The sequence below is a fragment of the Oryctolagus cuniculus genome, chromosome 17 (assembly GCF_051225735.1).
Source record: "Oryctolagus cuniculus isolate XC-2025 breed Fujian yellow rabbit chromosome 17, ASM5122573v1, whole genome shotgun sequence".
NCBI classification, from domain to species: Eukaryota; Metazoa; Chordata; class Mammalia; order Lagomorpha; family Leporidae; genus Oryctolagus; species Oryctolagus cuniculus.
Genome location: NC_142883.1, coordinates 6606036 through 6622909, shown reverse-complemented (window position 1 = coordinate 6622909; position 16874 = coordinate 6606036). Strand labels below are relative to the sequence as shown.

General features: G+C 63.3%; 1 protein-coding gene and 1 long non-coding RNA gene across 6 annotated transcripts in view; one reads left to right on the top strand and one right to left on the bottom strand.

Annotated features, from left to right (window-relative positions):
* The window catches only part of SDK2 (sidekick cell adhesion molecule 2), a 236085-nt gene that overhangs the window by 16575 nt on the left and 202636 nt on the right, over nt 1-16874 (bottom strand). For 3 of the 4 annotated variants that reach the window (XM_089317879.1, XM_051825916.3, XM_089317880.1), the window contains 9 exons: nt 16495-16598; nt 16028-16098; nt 14699-14834; nt 13411-13467; nt 11949-12050; nt 11742-11857; nt 6353-6539; nt 4532-4669; nt 2315-2476 (listed from right to left, as the gene is read on the bottom strand). In XM_089317879.1, coding sequence (XP_089174005.1) covers nt 2315-2476; nt 4532-4669; nt 6353-6539; nt 11742-11857; nt 11949-12050; nt 13411-13467; nt 14699-14834; nt 16028-16098; nt 16495-16598 — 1073 coding nt within the window. The remainder of the gene's footprint in view (nt 1-2314; nt 2477-4531; nt 4670-6352; nt 6540-11741; nt 11858-11948; nt 12051-13410; nt 13468-14698; nt 14835-16027; nt 16099-16494; nt 16599-16874) is intronic. The other variant, XM_070060373.2, reaches the window with a different exon arrangement.
* Nucleotides 5-4393, top strand: LOC138846025 (uncharacterized). Of its 2 annotated transcripts, XR_016224038.1 has the most exons (3): nt 5-1424; nt 1930-1985; nt 3904-4393. It is a non-coding gene; the product is annotated as an uncharacterized LOC138846025 (long non-coding RNA). The 2 variants fall into 2 exon arrangements; XR_011383372.2 differs by lacking the exon at nt 5-1424 and having other exon boundaries at nt 1441-1985.

The following is a 16874-nucleotide window of genomic DNA, read 5'->3' as shown; positions in this document are numbered from 1 at the left end:
CACAGGACACGGTGGGCAGGGCATGGACTGAGCCCAGGATGGCCACCCTGCCTGTCAGCCTGCCCTTGACATGGTGTGGCTGAGTGACAAGACCACGCCCTGCCCAGGAGCCTTCTTGGCAACCCTGGCAGCATGGCGGGTGGTCTGAGAAGTGAGTCTGGGGCCAAGCTGCCAGGACCTGATTCTGTCCCCTCCGTGTCCAGCTCATGCCCACCACATTTGAGTCCTAGGGCAAGGGAGGAGGGGCGATGAGGCCAGGAAGGTGTCTGGGGTAGTGCCGGGGACCTGGGGTCTCAGTTCCAGCCCAGAACTTAGTATGTGAGTGACTGATCAATCACAGAGCCGTCCAGTGCCTCAGTTTCCCTATCTGCGAGGCCCTTTGGGAAGGCAGGATGCATCAGAGGGTGGTAGAGGCAGGCATGAGGATGGCAGAGGGGCCCACAGCTGGGGGGCTGAAGGGCTGCTGCTCTCCCCCCCTCCTGCCCCAGCTGCTTTGGCTCTTTAGTTCAGCAAGGAGAGAGGAGGCTCCGGCCCCCGGGAGCCTTGGGCAGTGGGAGGGAGGAAGGACTGGGCTTCCGGCCAGCTCTGCCAACAGACGTGGAGGGTGTCCAGGTAGCAGCCTGGGCTGTGGCCAGAAGGGGGAGGAGAGAGGAGGTTACCGCCATTCTCAGAGACGTTGGCCAGGTTCTGTCTACAAGGGGACCTCAGTTGCTTCTTCTCTAGGGGGTGCCCTGCCTGTGGCAGCCGGGCACCTCCCCGCCGGGCTCCTGTGGCTCCCCGAGTTGTCCTTGTGTCCCGTCTCCCCCTTTGCCTGCTCCCCCAGACCTGCATTTCCAAGGTCCAGCACACACAGCAGGTGCTTGTGGGACAGGAGCTGCAGCCAGTGGCCAGGGGCGTGGGCAACCTGCTGATGGGGTGGCCCCTAGGATGCCTTCCGGGAAGACAGCCAGGGTCCAGCACGCACAGAAGCAGCCCACTGCCCAGCCCTGTGTGCTGTCCCCAGCTCCAGGAACGGCCTCACCCCTTCCTTTCTGCCCTAATGAGTTCTGCCCGTAGCCCAGGCCAAAGGCAGCCAGTGGGTCACGCAGGGTTGGAGACAGAGCCGAGGGAGGGCAGGAGGGGCGGGGGTGGCCCATTCTCCCCTGGACAAGGCTCAGAGCTGGGGGAGAGGCGGCTGTCATCTCCCGTTGGACCAGAAGCTTCCATCGTGTCCAGCTGCTGCAGACCACCACCACCCCCCCCAGTCACACTCAGGAGTGCCCGCCACCTCCTCTTTCACACTTCCTCTCTTCCCGCCCAGCCTGGGACCCTGCCAGCCTGCAGTTAGAACAGCCTGTCCCCTCCACAGCCCTCTCCTGTCCCCTCGGCCCTGCCAAGGGCCAGCTCTCTCTTCCTGCCTTTGTTTCCTAGGGAAGTCAGCTCAGGTGAGAGGTGGCTGGGGCGGGCGTGGGGGCAGGTGAGGGGCAGGGGAGAGGCAGGGGAGAGGCAGGCCCTGCAGCCCAACCAAAGGCTGGCAACAGAGTGAGCAGAAAGGGAAAGTGAGAAGTGGACAGCCCAGGCCAGCAGGAAGATAAGCCTGGCGAAGAGAGACAGGGCTCCCAGGCCTGCACCTGCCGAGGCTGGGTGCCCCCCTCAGTGGGGCCAAGGCCTCCGCCCGCCGCTGGCTGATGGGAAGAGCGGGTTTTGGGGGAAGTCTGCACTGGCCTGTGGAGGTGGTTTGGTGCCCAGGGCGGGACTTCCTGTGCTGATGAGCAGGGGTGTGGAGGGCTAGACTCGGGCCACGCCAGCAGGTGGGAGGGGCCAGGGGGGCGCATGGAGAGGAGGTGCCTCGTGGGGGTGCAGGAGGCGGGGAAGGGTGCTGAGGAGTGAGGGAGGAGGGTCCTGGCTCCAGCCAAGCCTCTCCAGGAGCCGCTTCTGTCTGAACTTCAGTGAGGACTGCGGGACCCCCCTCGGACGCAGGCCGGCATCCACCCTGCAGCGTGCACGTGAGTGACAGCTGAGGGGCCCCTTCCCTGCGGTGAGAGCCGCTGCTTGAATGGGGTAGGGGGCTGCACCCTTTCTGCGCCACGGCGGGGGAGGCAAGCCGGGGGGGGCACGCCAGGCCCCGTGAGTGGGGCTGGGGTGAGAGGGTTGGGGCTGCTGCAGGCGGCAGGGACCTGAGGTCACTGACCACAGTGGAGGGCTGGGAGCAGGTGGGGAAGGGAAGGCTCGGCCCGCACCCCAACGCTGTGTCCGCAGGGGCCAGAGAAGCTCTAGGTGCCTGGGGGGGGCTCTGACTTGGGGGCAGCAGTGTGCATGGCCCCTGTTGTCCTACCTTCTCCTGGGCCCGTGGTGACGTTGGCCTCCACCTCCGGCCCGTAGGTGAAGGTCTTGGCCTTGATGCGGAACCTGTAGGTCATGCCTTCCGCCAGGTCCTTGACCTTCAGCCACAGAGGGCTGTTTCCCTTGACGTCCACGGTCACGATCTTGCTGACCCCTGTGGGAAGCACAGCCAGGGGGGTCTGTAGGGGTCCTGGGAGTGGGGTCGCAGCCCCGGACAGCAGGCTGAAGCCATTCCTTCCCTTACCTGGGCGGCAAGCTGTTCCCAGGGACGAGGGCCCCATAGTTACGGGGTTAACCCGGGTGCACTCTGTCCACTGTCCGGCCTCAAGTTCCCTCGCGTGTGCAGGAGAGAACCCCCTCTAACTTGACCCCGTGCCCCAGATGGACTTCCCACCCATTTTTGCTCCCCTGTGAGGCCTCCTGTGGAGCCAGAATTGCAGGAAGTGGGCTGTGGACCCCGTAACCTGAATTGGAGGGGACTCGCTGGCCACGCTGCCCCTACCGCTGTCCCCTCCAGCTCTGGCCCAGGCTTCCCGGGGAGCTGGGCTGCAACCAGGCCTCCTTGCACGGCCAGGCTCACCTGGGCAAAGCCAGGGGGCCCCAGCACCCAGTGAGGGGGAAATGGGGGGAGAGTGGGATTTCAAAGGGGGCGGGGCTTGTGCTGTGCCTCTCAAACCCAAACTGTCCCACTCCAGCCTGGGGTCTTCAGCCATGGCTGCTCCTCCACCCAGCAAGGGTGTCGGAGACAGGGATGCTATCGGGTTTAAGCACCTGCGCAGGTGATCAACTGAGTGACGGGACGACAGAACGGAGTGCTCACGAGTGCTTCCTGCGGGAGTGGGGGCCCCGAGGACCAGGATAGGGACCTCTGGGGACCTGCTCACTTCTATTTCTGAACAAACCCCGCGTCTCTCAAGGCAGGAAGACCCCTGGCATGACACAGACCACTCGCAGAGTGGGGGTCTCCACGCAGGCCACTGACGCAACAGCAGGGCAGCGCCCCCCAGTGTTGCGCGTCTTCCTGGGGAGGGGCTTTGATCAGATTCCCAAAGTGCTCCTGTCTGCTCACCCCCTCCCCCACAAGCTGACGAAGAACCAGCCCAGGGCAAGGCTAGAACCTTGGGTTTGGGAAGGGGCAAGGGGTGGGAGAAGACTCCCAGGGGCGCCCCCTCCTGGGGGTGCTGACAGAGGTCTTTCTATCTTGGGTCTATGGGGCACTTCAAAAGTCTGTGGGAAAAATGGGATTAAAAGACAATGGGGGTGGGGGGACGGCGTTGTGGTGGAGTGGGTCAAACTGCCACTTGCATGCCAGCATCTCACACAGGAGCACTGGTTCGAGTCCTGGCTGCTCCTCTTCCAATCCAGCTCTCTGCTGTGGCCTGGGAAAGCAGTGGAAGATGGCCCAAGTGCTTGGGCCCCTGCACCTGCATGGGAGACCCGGATGGAGCTCCTGGCTCCTGGCCTTGGCCTGGCCCAGCCCTGGCTGTTGTGGGCATTTGGGGTGCAAGCTCGCAGATGGGTGATCTCTCCCTCTCTCTCTCTCTCTGTTACTCTTTCACATAAATAAATTCATCTTTTCAGAAAGATAACGGGATCCCCATGAACGTTCTGAAGCCCTCTCGTGCTTTGCCCTGATTTTTCCTCTGCTTCTCCCACTTCATTGACCCGAGGAGAGGAATCTGGTTCAAAGCCTGCCCTGTTCTGCCCCAGCCTTGCCCCCTGCCTTGCTGTGGTTTCGCCTAGAAAACACTCCCGCTTGGCAGTGTTATGGCCAGCGGGGTAGGCCAACGCCTGCAGCGCCGGCATCCCGAACGGGCACCGGTTTGAGTCCCGGCTGCTCCACTTCCGAGCCAGCTCCCTGCTAACGCGCCTGGGAAAGCAGTAGAGGATGGCCCAAGTGCTTGGGCCTCGCACCCACATAGGAGACCCGGAAGAAGCTCCTGGCTTCGGCCCTTACCACTGTGGCCACTTGGGGAGTGTACCAGCGGATGGAAGATCTCCCTCTCTCTCTCCCTCTCTCTGTAACTGTCTTTCAAATAAATAAATCAATAAATATCTTAAACAAAAGAAAGAGAACGCCCCTTCTCAGCCTGGTCTCTGCCTCCCCGTTTTCAAGGAGGGACAACTCTCGCTGTTACGAGATTCCCCGGGCAGCGACTGCGATGTGGCCCCGAAAGGAGCCGGGTGGGGGAGGGAGGGCCCCACTCACCGTCCACGGGGGTGCAGGGCTCGTACACCAGCCTGTAGCCCTCCAGGATGCCGTTGGGAAACTGCGGGGCCTCCCAGGACACGTTCACCGAGGTGGTGGTCAGCTCGCTGAACCTGACCGAGCTGGGAGCGCTGGGGGCTGCAGAGACAGCAGAGGTTTTGTGTTTGCCTCTCACAAAGCCTCGCGTGGTGCTCCAGGGAGCCGGCAGGAGGGTTTGGGTCTAGGCCCAGAACAAACAAGAGAGCAGATTTTCCTGCAGGAAGAGGTCATCGGGTCCCCGTCCCCCCCGCCCCCTCCCCCCGCCGGCACTCAGCTTGCCAGTACCAGAGTCCCTGGAACTGGGAGAGAAGCAAACTTTATTTTTCCCCAAAGCTGCAGAATTCAGACTTCTTCCTGCCCAGTGGCCCTGAGCCCTGGCTGCGAGCGTGGGACAAGTCTTTACACTCACAGGGTCACCCTGGGTCAAGGCCATTTCCTGGCTTTGTCGGGGCTTGTCCCTTGGCTCCCCTGGAGGAGAAGGTAGGGAGTGTGTGGGCCTCAGAACATCAGGTGGGTGCTGAAGAGGGCTCGGGAGCTGCAGGGGAGGGAGGTCCCAGATGTGGCCTCTCCTGCAGCCCTGGGCTTGTCCCCAGACACAGCCCGCCTCTAGGAGGAGCCACAGCCAAGGGCAGCCAGCGCCTCCGGGGGGGGGGGGGGGGGGATGCTTGCTCCGGCCCAGAAGCCTGCACGCACCGGGGCGAGGGACCCTCGTGGGGGAGGACCCAGAGGAGGGAAAGGAAGCAGCCCCCTGCGTGGTCTCTGGAGCTGACTCCCCTCTGGGGGGGTGGCCGGGCTATTTTTGTCCACTGCTGCCTCCCCCCGCTGAGCCACAGCTGATCCAGACCCGCTTCCGGCTCCAGCTCTGGGGGCAGGGTCAGCTGACTTTGAAGCAGGGAGGTGAGCTCAGGGGGCCTTTCCTGCCTCCCCTGGGCTGGAGGGGACGTGGGACAGAACACGTTGTCCTGTTGTCACGGTGACAGAAGCTTCCAGACTCCCAGGGGCTCACATCCGGCCACAGACACTGACGCAGCGTGCTTGGGACAGGCCGAAAACTCAAGCGCAATCCAGCCCAGCTGGACCCTGGCCAGTGTGGGAGCCAAGGGTTTCTCTGGAGCTTGGGTCCCCTCCTCTGCCCGCCTTCCTGTCCCGTCTCCCAGCTGGCCTCCCTGCCTCCACCCTCTCCCGTCCATGGTCTGCCTTCTGCCTAGCAGCCAGAGTGGTTTTTTTTTCCAAAGCACAAACCAGATCCTGTCACTCCATCACTCAGCCCCTCGACAGCTTCCTGTCCCATCTTAGATTAACCCAACCCCAAGCCCCCAGACCCTTGGTGACCTGACTCTTGTCCCACTTCCTTGAAAGCCCACCGGCTTTCTCTCTGGTCCCCAATCTCTTCCAGCCTCCAGGCGTTTGCACCTGCTGGTCCCTGTGTGCCCAGAACAGTCCCCACCTCCTTCTAGAACTTTCCATATCCAGCCTCTCTCCTCATTCAAACCCCAGCTCCGAAATCATCGTCTTGGTGAGGTCTTTGTGGGCAAACCCAGCGAAAGCCACCCGCTGTCCTGCTGTTTATCATCTGCCCCTACTGCGCAGGGGCTCCCAGGAAACCCTCAACAGAAACACGCGGGCTGAACACAGCCAGCGCGGGAGGAGAGGCGGGTGGGGTGGGTGAGGCCTTGCCTTCCTCCTCTCCGAGACGTCTCCTGGGGACCAAGCAGCTGCCTCCACCCCTCCTGAGCCCGGGCCGCCCTCTGCCCTCGGCCGCCCCCGGTGCCCCCGCCTCACCTGCCTGCTGGGTCTGGCCGCGGGCGGGGGCGCTCTGCGGCCCGTCCCCTGCGGCGTTGAAGGCCGCCACGCTGACCATGTAGGCTGTGTAGCCGGTAAGATTCTTGAGTTTGATGCTGTTCTCAGCCAGGAAGAGCGTCTTCACCCGCTCCGTGAGGTTCCGCCGCTCGGCCTCCCAGAAGTAAATCTGCGGGTGCACAGGATGTGGGGGTGCAGGGATGTGGGATGTGGGGGTGCAGGCACGGAGACCCCCCTGCTCCCTTCCTGCCCGACCCGGGTCTCGGAGACACCGCCACCGCTGATTCAGAACAGCCAGGGCCCATCCCAGCCAGACCGAACCCAGGCCCGGTGCCCCTTCCTCACTGCGCTGCTGGTGGACTTAGCTCAGTACTGGGCGTCAGAGCTCCTGGGGGAATAAGCCGGTTCTGTCCTGGAGGAGCCCAGCCCAGGAGACAGGTGCAGCCTGTGGCGCGCGGCGCAGGGCCCTGCCGTGTCCCATTGCTGGGAACTGGCGGGACCCAGGCTCGGGCCCACGTGCAGCAGCTGTGGGTTAACCAGACCCCGGCTAATGCACCTGGGGCGAGGCGGCCTGGGGGCTGCATCCTGGCCGCCCCTGACGTGGCCAGGTGACTCCTCGGAGCCACAGCTTTGTCCTGCACATAGTGGGGTTAAGGAGCTCCCACTTCCCAACGAGAAGGGTGAAGGGTAAAGGGTGAAAGGTTACAAGGACTTGAAAACACAGCATGGCGCCTCCCCAAGTACGTGGTCAGCTTCTGGAGGTGCCGCGTAGCGGCTGAAGGTTTTAGGCCAGGAACAAGGCAGGTGTGCCTTAGGGCTTTCTTTTAATCCATTTTTAACAGGCGTTCATGCCCTAGGGAGTGACACGTGAGACTTCCTTAAACTCATTTTAGAACTTGGAACTGAAGCCATCCTGAAAGCCTGTTGGTCGCAGACCATGTAGAGAATTGGAGGTCATCTGGCGCCATCTGCTGGTCAGAAAGGCTTCTGCATGCCACAGGCTTCCCTGGAGGAAGCTATTAGAAGCTATGACGTGGCCCCTGGCGGGCGTAAATGGTGCTTAAGACGTCTTGTTACCACGGAGTCCTCGCTTTTCCCCAATCCTACCCTGCTGACAAGAGGTCGCTCAGGTGTGTAGATGAGAGCTGAGCTCACTCACTCATCCCCTGCTTTGTCCATTCCCAGTAAGGCGATGCATGGGAAACCCAGCCCCTGCTGGCTTTGGTGTCCAGGTGAAAGGTCAAGGCCAACACTGAACATCCGGACGGCACCAGCACACAGTGGTGTTTGATTAGTGCACGCTTTGAAGCAGAAGAGAGGGTCATGGCTGGCATCCTGGGCTCTCCAGGGTCCGTGGTTGGAGGGAGGATGGTGACCCACACATCAGACGCTGTCCCAGGCCAGGCGGGAGGGGGCTGGGCTCTGATCACCGGCCAGCAGAAGGCAAGGGAAGGCTTGGGCAGGGGGCACTTCGCAGGCATGGCTACTTCGGTTGGGTTCAAGAGAGAACACGCGGACAGGAATCGGAGGTGGCCGGCAGAGTTCTCTGATGAGAAGCTGACCAAAGACAAGGCGACAGTGAGGGGAACACGTGGGGTCAGCACCAGGCACCAGAAGAGGAAACAGATTCCGGGAGCTTCTCTGCCCTGCCCGTGGGAGGGAGGGCCGCTGGGCGGGGCAGCACACACTCGGCAGATGCGTCTCCTCTCGCGTCCTGAATGCAGCAGGCTTTGGTGACACCCAGGTCATCAGTGGTCAGAGAGACCTGTGCCGAGGGCACAGAGGGGCTGAGCCGGGACCCCGGTCCTCAAGGGCTTACAGCTGGCACACTGTTGGTGCCCAAGAAGTGAATATTCGCTGGGGGGAATGGCTGCCTTGCACAGACGGGGTGGGTGGAGGGGCGACACCAGGGCGATCACCAGCTCCCGTCCACGGTCCTCAGCCCCCTGCCCATTCCCACCGTGCTGTGTAACTGACCCACTGGAACCGTGTCTCTGATGTTTCTGACCTGCACCTGCTGTGTGACACGGTCCCCAGGACCAAGCTGATGCGCACTTCTCATCTCACCTTGTGCGCGTGCGCGTGTGCGGGGTGAGACTACTGGAAACAGCGACCCCTCGGCAAGCTTGGAGCCTACACCTCAGTCCCTTCTTGCAGACAAAACTGTGTCTCCCGTGGCCGATGTCTCCCTGCGTCCCCCCGCCCCCCGCGACCACCCTCCTGCTCCTTAGACTCCACGTGTGAGTGACATTGTCCTGGATCTGTCTGTCTCCGAGTCTGCCTCATCCGGCCGAGCACAGAGGCTTCCGGTTCACCCAAGCGGCTGCACGTGGCAGAGCCCCCGTCTCCGTCGAAAAGGCTGCACTCGATTTGCAGGTGGACACTTCAAAACGCCCGCGGAAGAAGGAAATTCAAAGATCCGCGTATTTGGGTGCAAAATGTTTTCAGATCCACGCACCGTTTTTTCCCACACCTCGCATTTTTCAAGAACTCTCTTTGACAAGCCCTCCCGTGTCGGCGCGTGCACGCCTGTGCGTGCCTGCGTGTTCACGTGCGTGTTCTTCTCCATTCACCCCTCCGCAAACATCAGGGTTGCGTTCTCACCCCAGCTATTGTGAGGAACACTGTCATGGGCGTGGCTGTCACGGACGTGGCCGTCCACGTACCTGCAGCTCTCGTTGTCAATGCCTTCGGATGCATGTCCAGGAGTGGGGGTGTTTGAGCATACGACAGGGCCGTTTGTCACCTGGGGGATCTCTCTCATTGCTTCCCATAGTGGCCGTGCTAATTTGCATGCCGGCTGGCGGTGTGTCCACATCTCTCGGCTAGGAGCCGTGCTGGCGGGCGGGAGGTGACGTGGCACTGCAGTTTGGGTTTGCACTTCCCGGATGACGGGCGGTGCTGAGCTCCTCCTCCTGGGTCCGCTGGCTGTTCACATGTTTGTTCTTCTCTGAGAGACGTCCCTGCAGGTCCTCAGTGCCACCCCTCACTCTGGAGGCTTCTGTGTGTCAGCCGCTCACCCCGCGTCCCAGCCCCATCCTGCGGGGTTCTTGCTTCACTCTGCTCATGGGTACTTTGCCAAATCCCTGCCTCCCTCTTCACCTTAGCCCCCTGGCTGAGCTCCAGCCCTGGTGCCGAGGGCTCCGGCCACAGTGCCCCACGGCCCTCGTCCACTCACTGCCCATGCCTTGGTGCCCATGGGGGATGGGTTCTGGGACCCGCATCCCTAACATTGAATGGTGCAGGATCTGCATAGAACCCACTCCCGTCCCGAGATGACGACTGGCGCCTCGTTCATCATAGATGCCGGTGAACAGTTTTATACTGCGTGGCTAGGGCAATCCTTAGAAAAAAAGTCCAGGGGTTGGTGCTGTGGTGTAGCAGGTAAAGCTGCCGCCTGCAGTGTCAGCATCCCATATGGGTGCTGGTTCAAGTCCCGGCTGCTCCATTTCCCATCCAGCTCTCTGCTATGGCTTGGGAAAGCAGTGGAAGATGGCCCAAGTCCTTGGGCCCCTGCACCTGCGTGGGAGACCTGAAAGAGGCTCCTGGCTCTTGGGGAGTGAGCCAGTGGATGGAAGATCTCTCTCTCTTTCCTTCTGTCTCTCTCCATAACTTTTAACTTTCAAGCAAGTTTTTTTTTTCTTGCAAAAAAGAAAAAAAGTCTGTATACCTCAGTACAGGTGCAGTCTGTCCCTTGAGTATTTTGGATCCGTAACTGAACCCGAGAAAGCGGAACCAGCAAATACAGAGGCCGATGGCACTGCTCTCTCCCACAGGCCCCACCGCCTCCATCCCCACTCCTAGTTGAGGACCCCGCTCCGGGGAGACTGAGGCAATCCCACGCAGCATTGCCGCCTCTGTTGCCCCTGCCCCCGGCTGCCCCGCTGCTCCAAGGCCACCCCGTGTGTGCACGCAGAATCCCTGTCCCTCTCACCTGCGCCCCCACAGCTTCCTGCCCCTGAGTCGCTGAAGCTCCCCCACGGGCTGGGCGATTCTCTTTAGTGCGAAACTCCTCAAAAGGGGTCGTCGGGGCTTGTGCTCAGCCCTGAGCTCTCTCAAGCCCTCACCCAGCAGCCCTGGCAGCCCCCGGCCCAGCCCTGGTCCAGTTCGCCCGCGAATGCTTTACCTGCAGCCCCGAGAACAATGCTGGCCACAAAACAGCTGCTCAAGAAACACAGCTCATCGAATGACTGAAAGACCAGAGCTCGGACTGGGCACGGATGCACCTGCCTGCACACGTCACCGCTCAGCCCAGCCGCACTCGCTGGCTAGGGGTGTGAACGCGGCAGTCACGGGAGTGCATGTGAACCCCGGGGCGGCCACAGCAGTGGGTTACGGGGCCATCTCCCCAGCTCACGCTCGTCGTCCGGCTCAGGAACGGACCGGTGTTTGCTGGAACACAAGGCATCTGCTGTGCTATACACGGCACCCGTGCACCCACACGCTTCCTGGGTGTGGAGAGTAACGCGTCTGTCTCCCAAGCCTTGACGGACTGCTGGCTGCGGAACCCTTGCTGGCTCCGCCCAGCCTGCTCCCTCCCCGGGAGCATATGCTGAGGGTGCAATATTTAGTCTTCCCAGCTGGTGCTCCTGGGCCCAGGCTCCAGAGCCACCATCCATCTCCGCACTCCCTGGCTGGCGAGACGCCCTTCTCCCCCATCCCCCTACCCCAGATGGAGAGAGATTCTTCCTCTGGCTTCCATCTTAAGGCAGAGCTACGGATCCAGACCCATCCAGGGACTTCATCTCTGCCTGTGTGTGGGAGGAGGGGCTGGGCCAGGTGAGCCGTGGGGGCCCCTGCACGTGTCATACTCCCCACGCCGGGCCACGGCACTGGGGCTACCCCCTGGAGGGACACCCAGCTGCCAAGAGTGAGTCAGTGCATGCCAGCCCGGCCCGCGGCTGTGTGCGCCACCTGCTCCGGCCCCCGGGGGCGGGGGAGACCCTTCAGGTTCCACACCTCCTTCTCTAGTGATAAGGCACTCAGCGCTTCCAGTCCAGCCCTGGCAGGCTGGCAGACCCAGAATCAGGCCCCTTATCATAACACCCGTCACCCCAAACCTAGAGATTTCCACACACGGGTGCTCTGCTCATTTGCCATCCAATTAGCATCAAGATGGTAATGAGGGGGTTAAACGATCCCTTGGAGGTGGGGTGTGCTGCTCTGAGGCGGGGCCAGCCAGGCCTTGCCCACCCTCTGCCCACAGGACCCCCTTGAGGAGCAGTTTGGTGCCAGGTGCAGGATCCCTCTGTGACCCGGGGTCAAACAGCCGAGCCACCTGCACGGCGCAGACCAAGAGTGCCCTCTCCCCGCCGTCACCCTCCCAACGCTCAGCGGGCCCCTTGCCCTCCCGCCGGGCACCCCGTCGTACCTTGTAGCCCTGGATGTCTCCATTCTGCCTGTCCAGCGGGGGCGGCTCCCACGTCACATCCAGCTGTGTGGCCGTGGTGCCGTGGACGGCCACGTTTCGGGGTGCTGCCGTGGGCACTGGAGGGCGTGGGGGTGACAGGCGGGTGAGGGAACTCGGTGGGGAGGAAGGGGGCGGGATGGGGATCTGGCCCCTGGCCCCGGGACTCACCGGCCTCCCCGACGAAGACCTCCTGGGGGGCGCTCAGGGGCCCCTCGCCCACGGCGTTGTACACACTCATCCGGATCTCATAGCGCCGATGCTTGTTCAGGTCTGGGGGTGATGGGGGGAGGGGCACACTCAGGTCACTGTCCCTGCCTGCCCAGGTGTGCGGGTGATGGGGGGAGGGGCACACTCAGGTCACTGTCCCTGCCTGCCCAGGTCTGGGGGTAATGGGGGAGGGGCACACTCAGGTCACTGTCCCTGCCTGCCCAGGTCTGGGGGTGATGGGGGGAGGGGCACACTCAGGTCGCTGTCCCTGCCTGCGCAGGTCTGGGGGTGATGGGGGGAGGGACACACTCAGGTCACTGTCCCTGCCTGCCCAGGTCTGGGGGTGATGGGGGGAGGGGCACACTCAGGTCACTGTCCCTGCCTGCCCAGGTCTGGGGGTGATGGGGGGAGGGGCACAGCACTTCTGCAGTTCCAGTCCCTGGTGAAGGTTCGGGAAGGAGCGGAGGGAGGTGGAGCTCTGGCCTGGGGTGACCATTCAGGGCGCTGCTCAAACTGATGCTTCTGAGGTCCGAGGGGGCCCACGGGACACCTGGGCACCGGGACCAGAGTCCCTGCCTGCCTGTCCGCTTCCCCCTGCCATCCGGCCCTGGGCCCTGGGCCCCAGCTCTTTCACACAGGGACCTGGCCCTGGAGGGCAGGGCAGCAGCAGCAGGAGGAAGTCTGGGCTGGGGCGCCCCACGTTTGCTTCAACTTGGGGTTCACAGGAGAGGACGCCTGGCAGGAGCTGGCAAGGGGGAGCTGGGACTGGAAAATGGGCTTGGACACCCTGGGCGGGGGGACAGGATCCCTGCTGGGGGTGGCAGAACAACGGTCCCTTCCCTTCTCCCCTCTGTCCCTGGGCCCCTGGCGGGAGGGAGCGCTCCCCTCACCCAGGAACCAGAGGGGCGGCCAGTCCCCCCAGCTGGTGGGGGAGGAACACGCAGGAGGCCCAGTTAGACTCCAGCCCGTGCTGTTTCCTTTTGGGCATGGCCACGGCTGGGGGTCAGGAGGACAGCAAGGCCATGGCTGTGCCGCTGTGGGGACGGGCACCGGGCCCCCCTGGGACAGCCTGGATGGCAGGTGCATGTCGGCGTCTGACGGGAGCCAGAGCTGGGCTGAACTGTGCTGTGGTCAGTACAGAGGAGGTCGCCTGCCCCACCTGCCCTGTGGTGTCCGGAGGCTTCCGCGTGGCCCTGCTGTCATCACCCCCACTGACCCCGAGCACAAGGCTGCAGACCCCCCCCCCCCACACACACTCAGTTCCCAGGTCACCGCCTGTCTCTCCGTGCCATTGGGAAAAGTCCCTCCCGTGTGTTAAGGGAGGTTCTCTCCTGAGCGCCCTGGGGTGGGGACAGCCCTCAGGTGTCCCGAGGTCTCTCTCCCCTTTCCCACAGGGGCCTGGCCGCCATGCAAGGAGACTTACTGTCCAGCTCGTACTGGGTGAGGCCGGGCCGGCTCAGGTTCCGCATGGAGTACAGGGCTGGGGGGCGGGGAGGCGGAGGGGCCAGGGAGACAGCAGACAGAGGAGGTTAGTGTGACACCCTCCCTGCCCCCCAAAGACCCCCAGCGGGGGGAACAGGCAGAGGGAGGCCAGGATGGGAGTGTGGGGGAGGGGGCCGGAAGTCACAGGGTAGCTGGAGCCCTGGGAGGCTGGCATCGCTGGGGCCAGCTCAGGAGGGTCCTCCGGTCCCAAGCGGCTCCCTCGTTTTGAGCCGTGAAATACAGGGGTTGTTGATGACCTCCTAGGAGCCAGACAACTGCACTACCAGGACGTTCTGCTGGGCTACACAGAAAATGAGCGCTCTAAGCGCGAGTCGGCCAGAACGGAGCTGTTGGATGAGCGCCTTTCTGGTCTTCCTACCGACACCTTCTGCGGCCCACCTGGTCTCTGCTGACTGCAGGGAGACCAGGCCCAGGAGGCTGGGGCGAGCCCTGGGAGGAGGCATTGAGGGCACAGCAGCGGCCCCACCACACACCCGGGGACCCGACCTCACCCCTGCCTCCTGCCCTCACCCCTCCAGGAGCCAACACAGAGCCCCGAGACTCCGTGCCCCTCACATATTACCACCTGTCCCACCCCACCTGGCAACCTTTCGCTCTCTTGTGACGTCACTGTCCCAGCCTCCAGCTGGCCTCCCTGCCTCCGGTCCCCCAACCTCTGCCGCAGGCAGCTATGACTCCACCGGGCATCCTCCCCCATCCCCGGGCTCCTTGCTCTCCTGCTCCCCTCTCCAGGACGGGCGGGACTCCCAGGACCCGAGGGCAGGGCGCTGACTCCACCCAGGGACAAGCAGGGGCTTAGCCTGCAGCCGCGGGGCTGTGACCAGCAGAGGCCAGTGTCCCTTCCCACACGCTGGGCTGTCCCCAGCCCTTCTCCTGGTTAACCTGGAATCACCCTCAGTGTTAGCGCCAAGGTCAAGGCCAAGGCCACGGAGGCCATTCCTGACCCTGACTCGGGCTCTCTTGGAACTCATCCTCCACTGCTGGGTGTGGCCCCTGGCGACATCTATTTCAGGCTCCAGGCGGGCAGGGGTCTTGTCCCACTCAACGCCTGATGTGTCCCCCAGCGTCTCGGAGGAGGTGCTCAGCCGGAACGGAGCAGTTGGACAGGGGAGAGAGGCACACACACGGGGGTGGGGCTTCAGGTTAGAGGAGTCCAGCAAGTGGGGGGGGAGTACGTCTGTCACCAGTGGCCCCCAGATGTCACTCACAGGTAAGCTCCGCCCACTTGGCACCAGGGTTGTTGATGCCTCGAAGCGTGAAGCCCCTCAGCCCTTCATAGAGCAGCTCCCGGTACCGGATGCGGAAGCCCAGGAGGATGCCATTGATCTTGTCCTCGGCTGGGGGCTGCAGGAAGGAGGAGGGAATGGGGTGGGGCCCTGGACCCAGCTCCCCAGGCCCCGCCCTCTATCCCCAGCATGCCTCCTGCAGGCACAGAGCTGTCTCTCTGGCCAGGAACGGAAGTCCTGATAAAGCTGGATGCTTTGAATCTGTGTGCACGAGGCAGGGAGGGGTGAGAGCCACCGGGCCAGAGAGGTCAGTGACCTTGGCCGTGATCACACAGCAGCGCTCAGACCCGAAGCTGTTCCCCGCGCTGTTCCGCATCCAGGAACCCAGTCCCCAATACCAGCCTCCCGCGACTCCCCGGATCACCCGGCTACCGCTGCTTGGCCTTTTCTAACACCGCACGAGCTCACAAGGGCAAGTGCGCCCTCACGGACTGCTCTCCTCAGAGCGCCAGTCACTCCGTCCTTCGCTTTCTGCTCACGTCCACAGCCGAGCTGGAGAGCAGACTTGGGGAGAAGGCGGGAGCTGCTTTTTATGACAGCTCTTTTAAAACCCGGCCGAAATGGTTCAGTCTTTTATGAGCTCCGTAATTGCTTCCCTGCCTGCCCCTGGCACCTCCTCGCCAGTCTGGCCACGATCGTCCACAGCCGCCCTGGCTCGTGTTCAGGGAGGGCGGGGCCGGCCCGTGGACCCTCCTCGCTCGCGCTGTCTTGCAAGGCCATCCCTGCTCTGGGCTGCAAGTGAGTCGGGGCTGGGGACAGGGACGGGGTGCCCCTGGGTGACCCACCGAAGCCCAGGATGGAGAGACCCGAGGGCAGCCTGGCCTCTGGGGTTCCCCATGGTGGTCCTCAGGCCATGGCCGGACAGGAAGTGCCCAGCAGCTTGGGCAGCTGGAGGCGGCCCGAGGAAGGGGGCAGTTCACCTGCACCTGGATGTGGTGCAGCTCCCGCTGGACTTGATGGGGACCCTGGGGGGCCGGGGAGTGCCTCGCCATGGACCTGAAGTTAGTAAACCTGACCCTGCCCGCTCACAAGCTGTGTGCCCACCCCGGGTCTCGGGCCTCATCTGCAGGAGACAGCAGCACCTGCCTGGTGTGTGCGAAGAATATTCCACGACAAGCCCACACATGGATTTCTTGTGCCTTCCCCGCCCTGGGGGCAGACACCACGCTGGGGGACGGGGCGGGGGGAGGTGGGTGGCGTCCTGGCCCGAGAGCAGAGCTTGTCTGAGGGCTGGTAGGAGATGGGCCGTACCTGCCATCGGATCAGCACGGAGGTGGTGGTGTGTGGCATCACCGAGAGGATGGTGGGGGCTTCGTCGGGTGCTGTGGAGAGAGGCAGGCAGGTGGGGGGCCCATGGGGACAGGTTCTGCTGACTACACTGCCCGATTCACCGTCTGTACCCACGGACCCAGTGCTGCAGGTCAAAGGGCCCGAGCCATGCACCTCCCGAGCCGCTGCGGCATCCCTAACACCCTCCCTCCCCGTCCCCCCAGACTTGTGGGGTCTCAGAGGCGGAAGGTACTCGAATGTGGGATGAGTCTGGGTCCCCGGGGCCCCAGTCGAGGTCCTTCTGGCCTGAACCTGTGTGGGGCGCTGCCTGGGGAGCTGGAGGGCCCCCCGGGGGGGGGTGGTGCCCTTCAGAGGCCCTCCCCCCAGGAGACAATGCTCAGAGCCTAGGGGGGGCCCAGGGAGAGACCCCAGGGGTGGCAGAGACTGACCGGCCTGCAGGGTGGTCAGCGATTCCGACTCCTCACTGAACTCGCTGTCCCCAATGTCATTGGTGGCCTTTACTCGGAACTTGTAGGATGTGAAGGGCTTGAGCCTGGGCAGGGTAGGCAGGGGTGGGGGTGGGGGGAGGTGGTTAAGAACCAAGGCGTTCCCTGAAGACCCCGCCCCAGGCCTCCACCACAACGACTCCCGATCCATTCTTGCTTGGGGAGAGAGGGCAGGCTGCCAACCCAATACACAGACAGGAACGTCGAGGCCCAGAAAGGAGCTCTGCCGTAAAGGAGGGGAGGTCTGGGGCCAGGCTTCCCAGACTGCGCAGGCTTGGGGAGCCTTTAGCTCAGTTGTAGCCATGGTTCCCAGGAAGTATCCA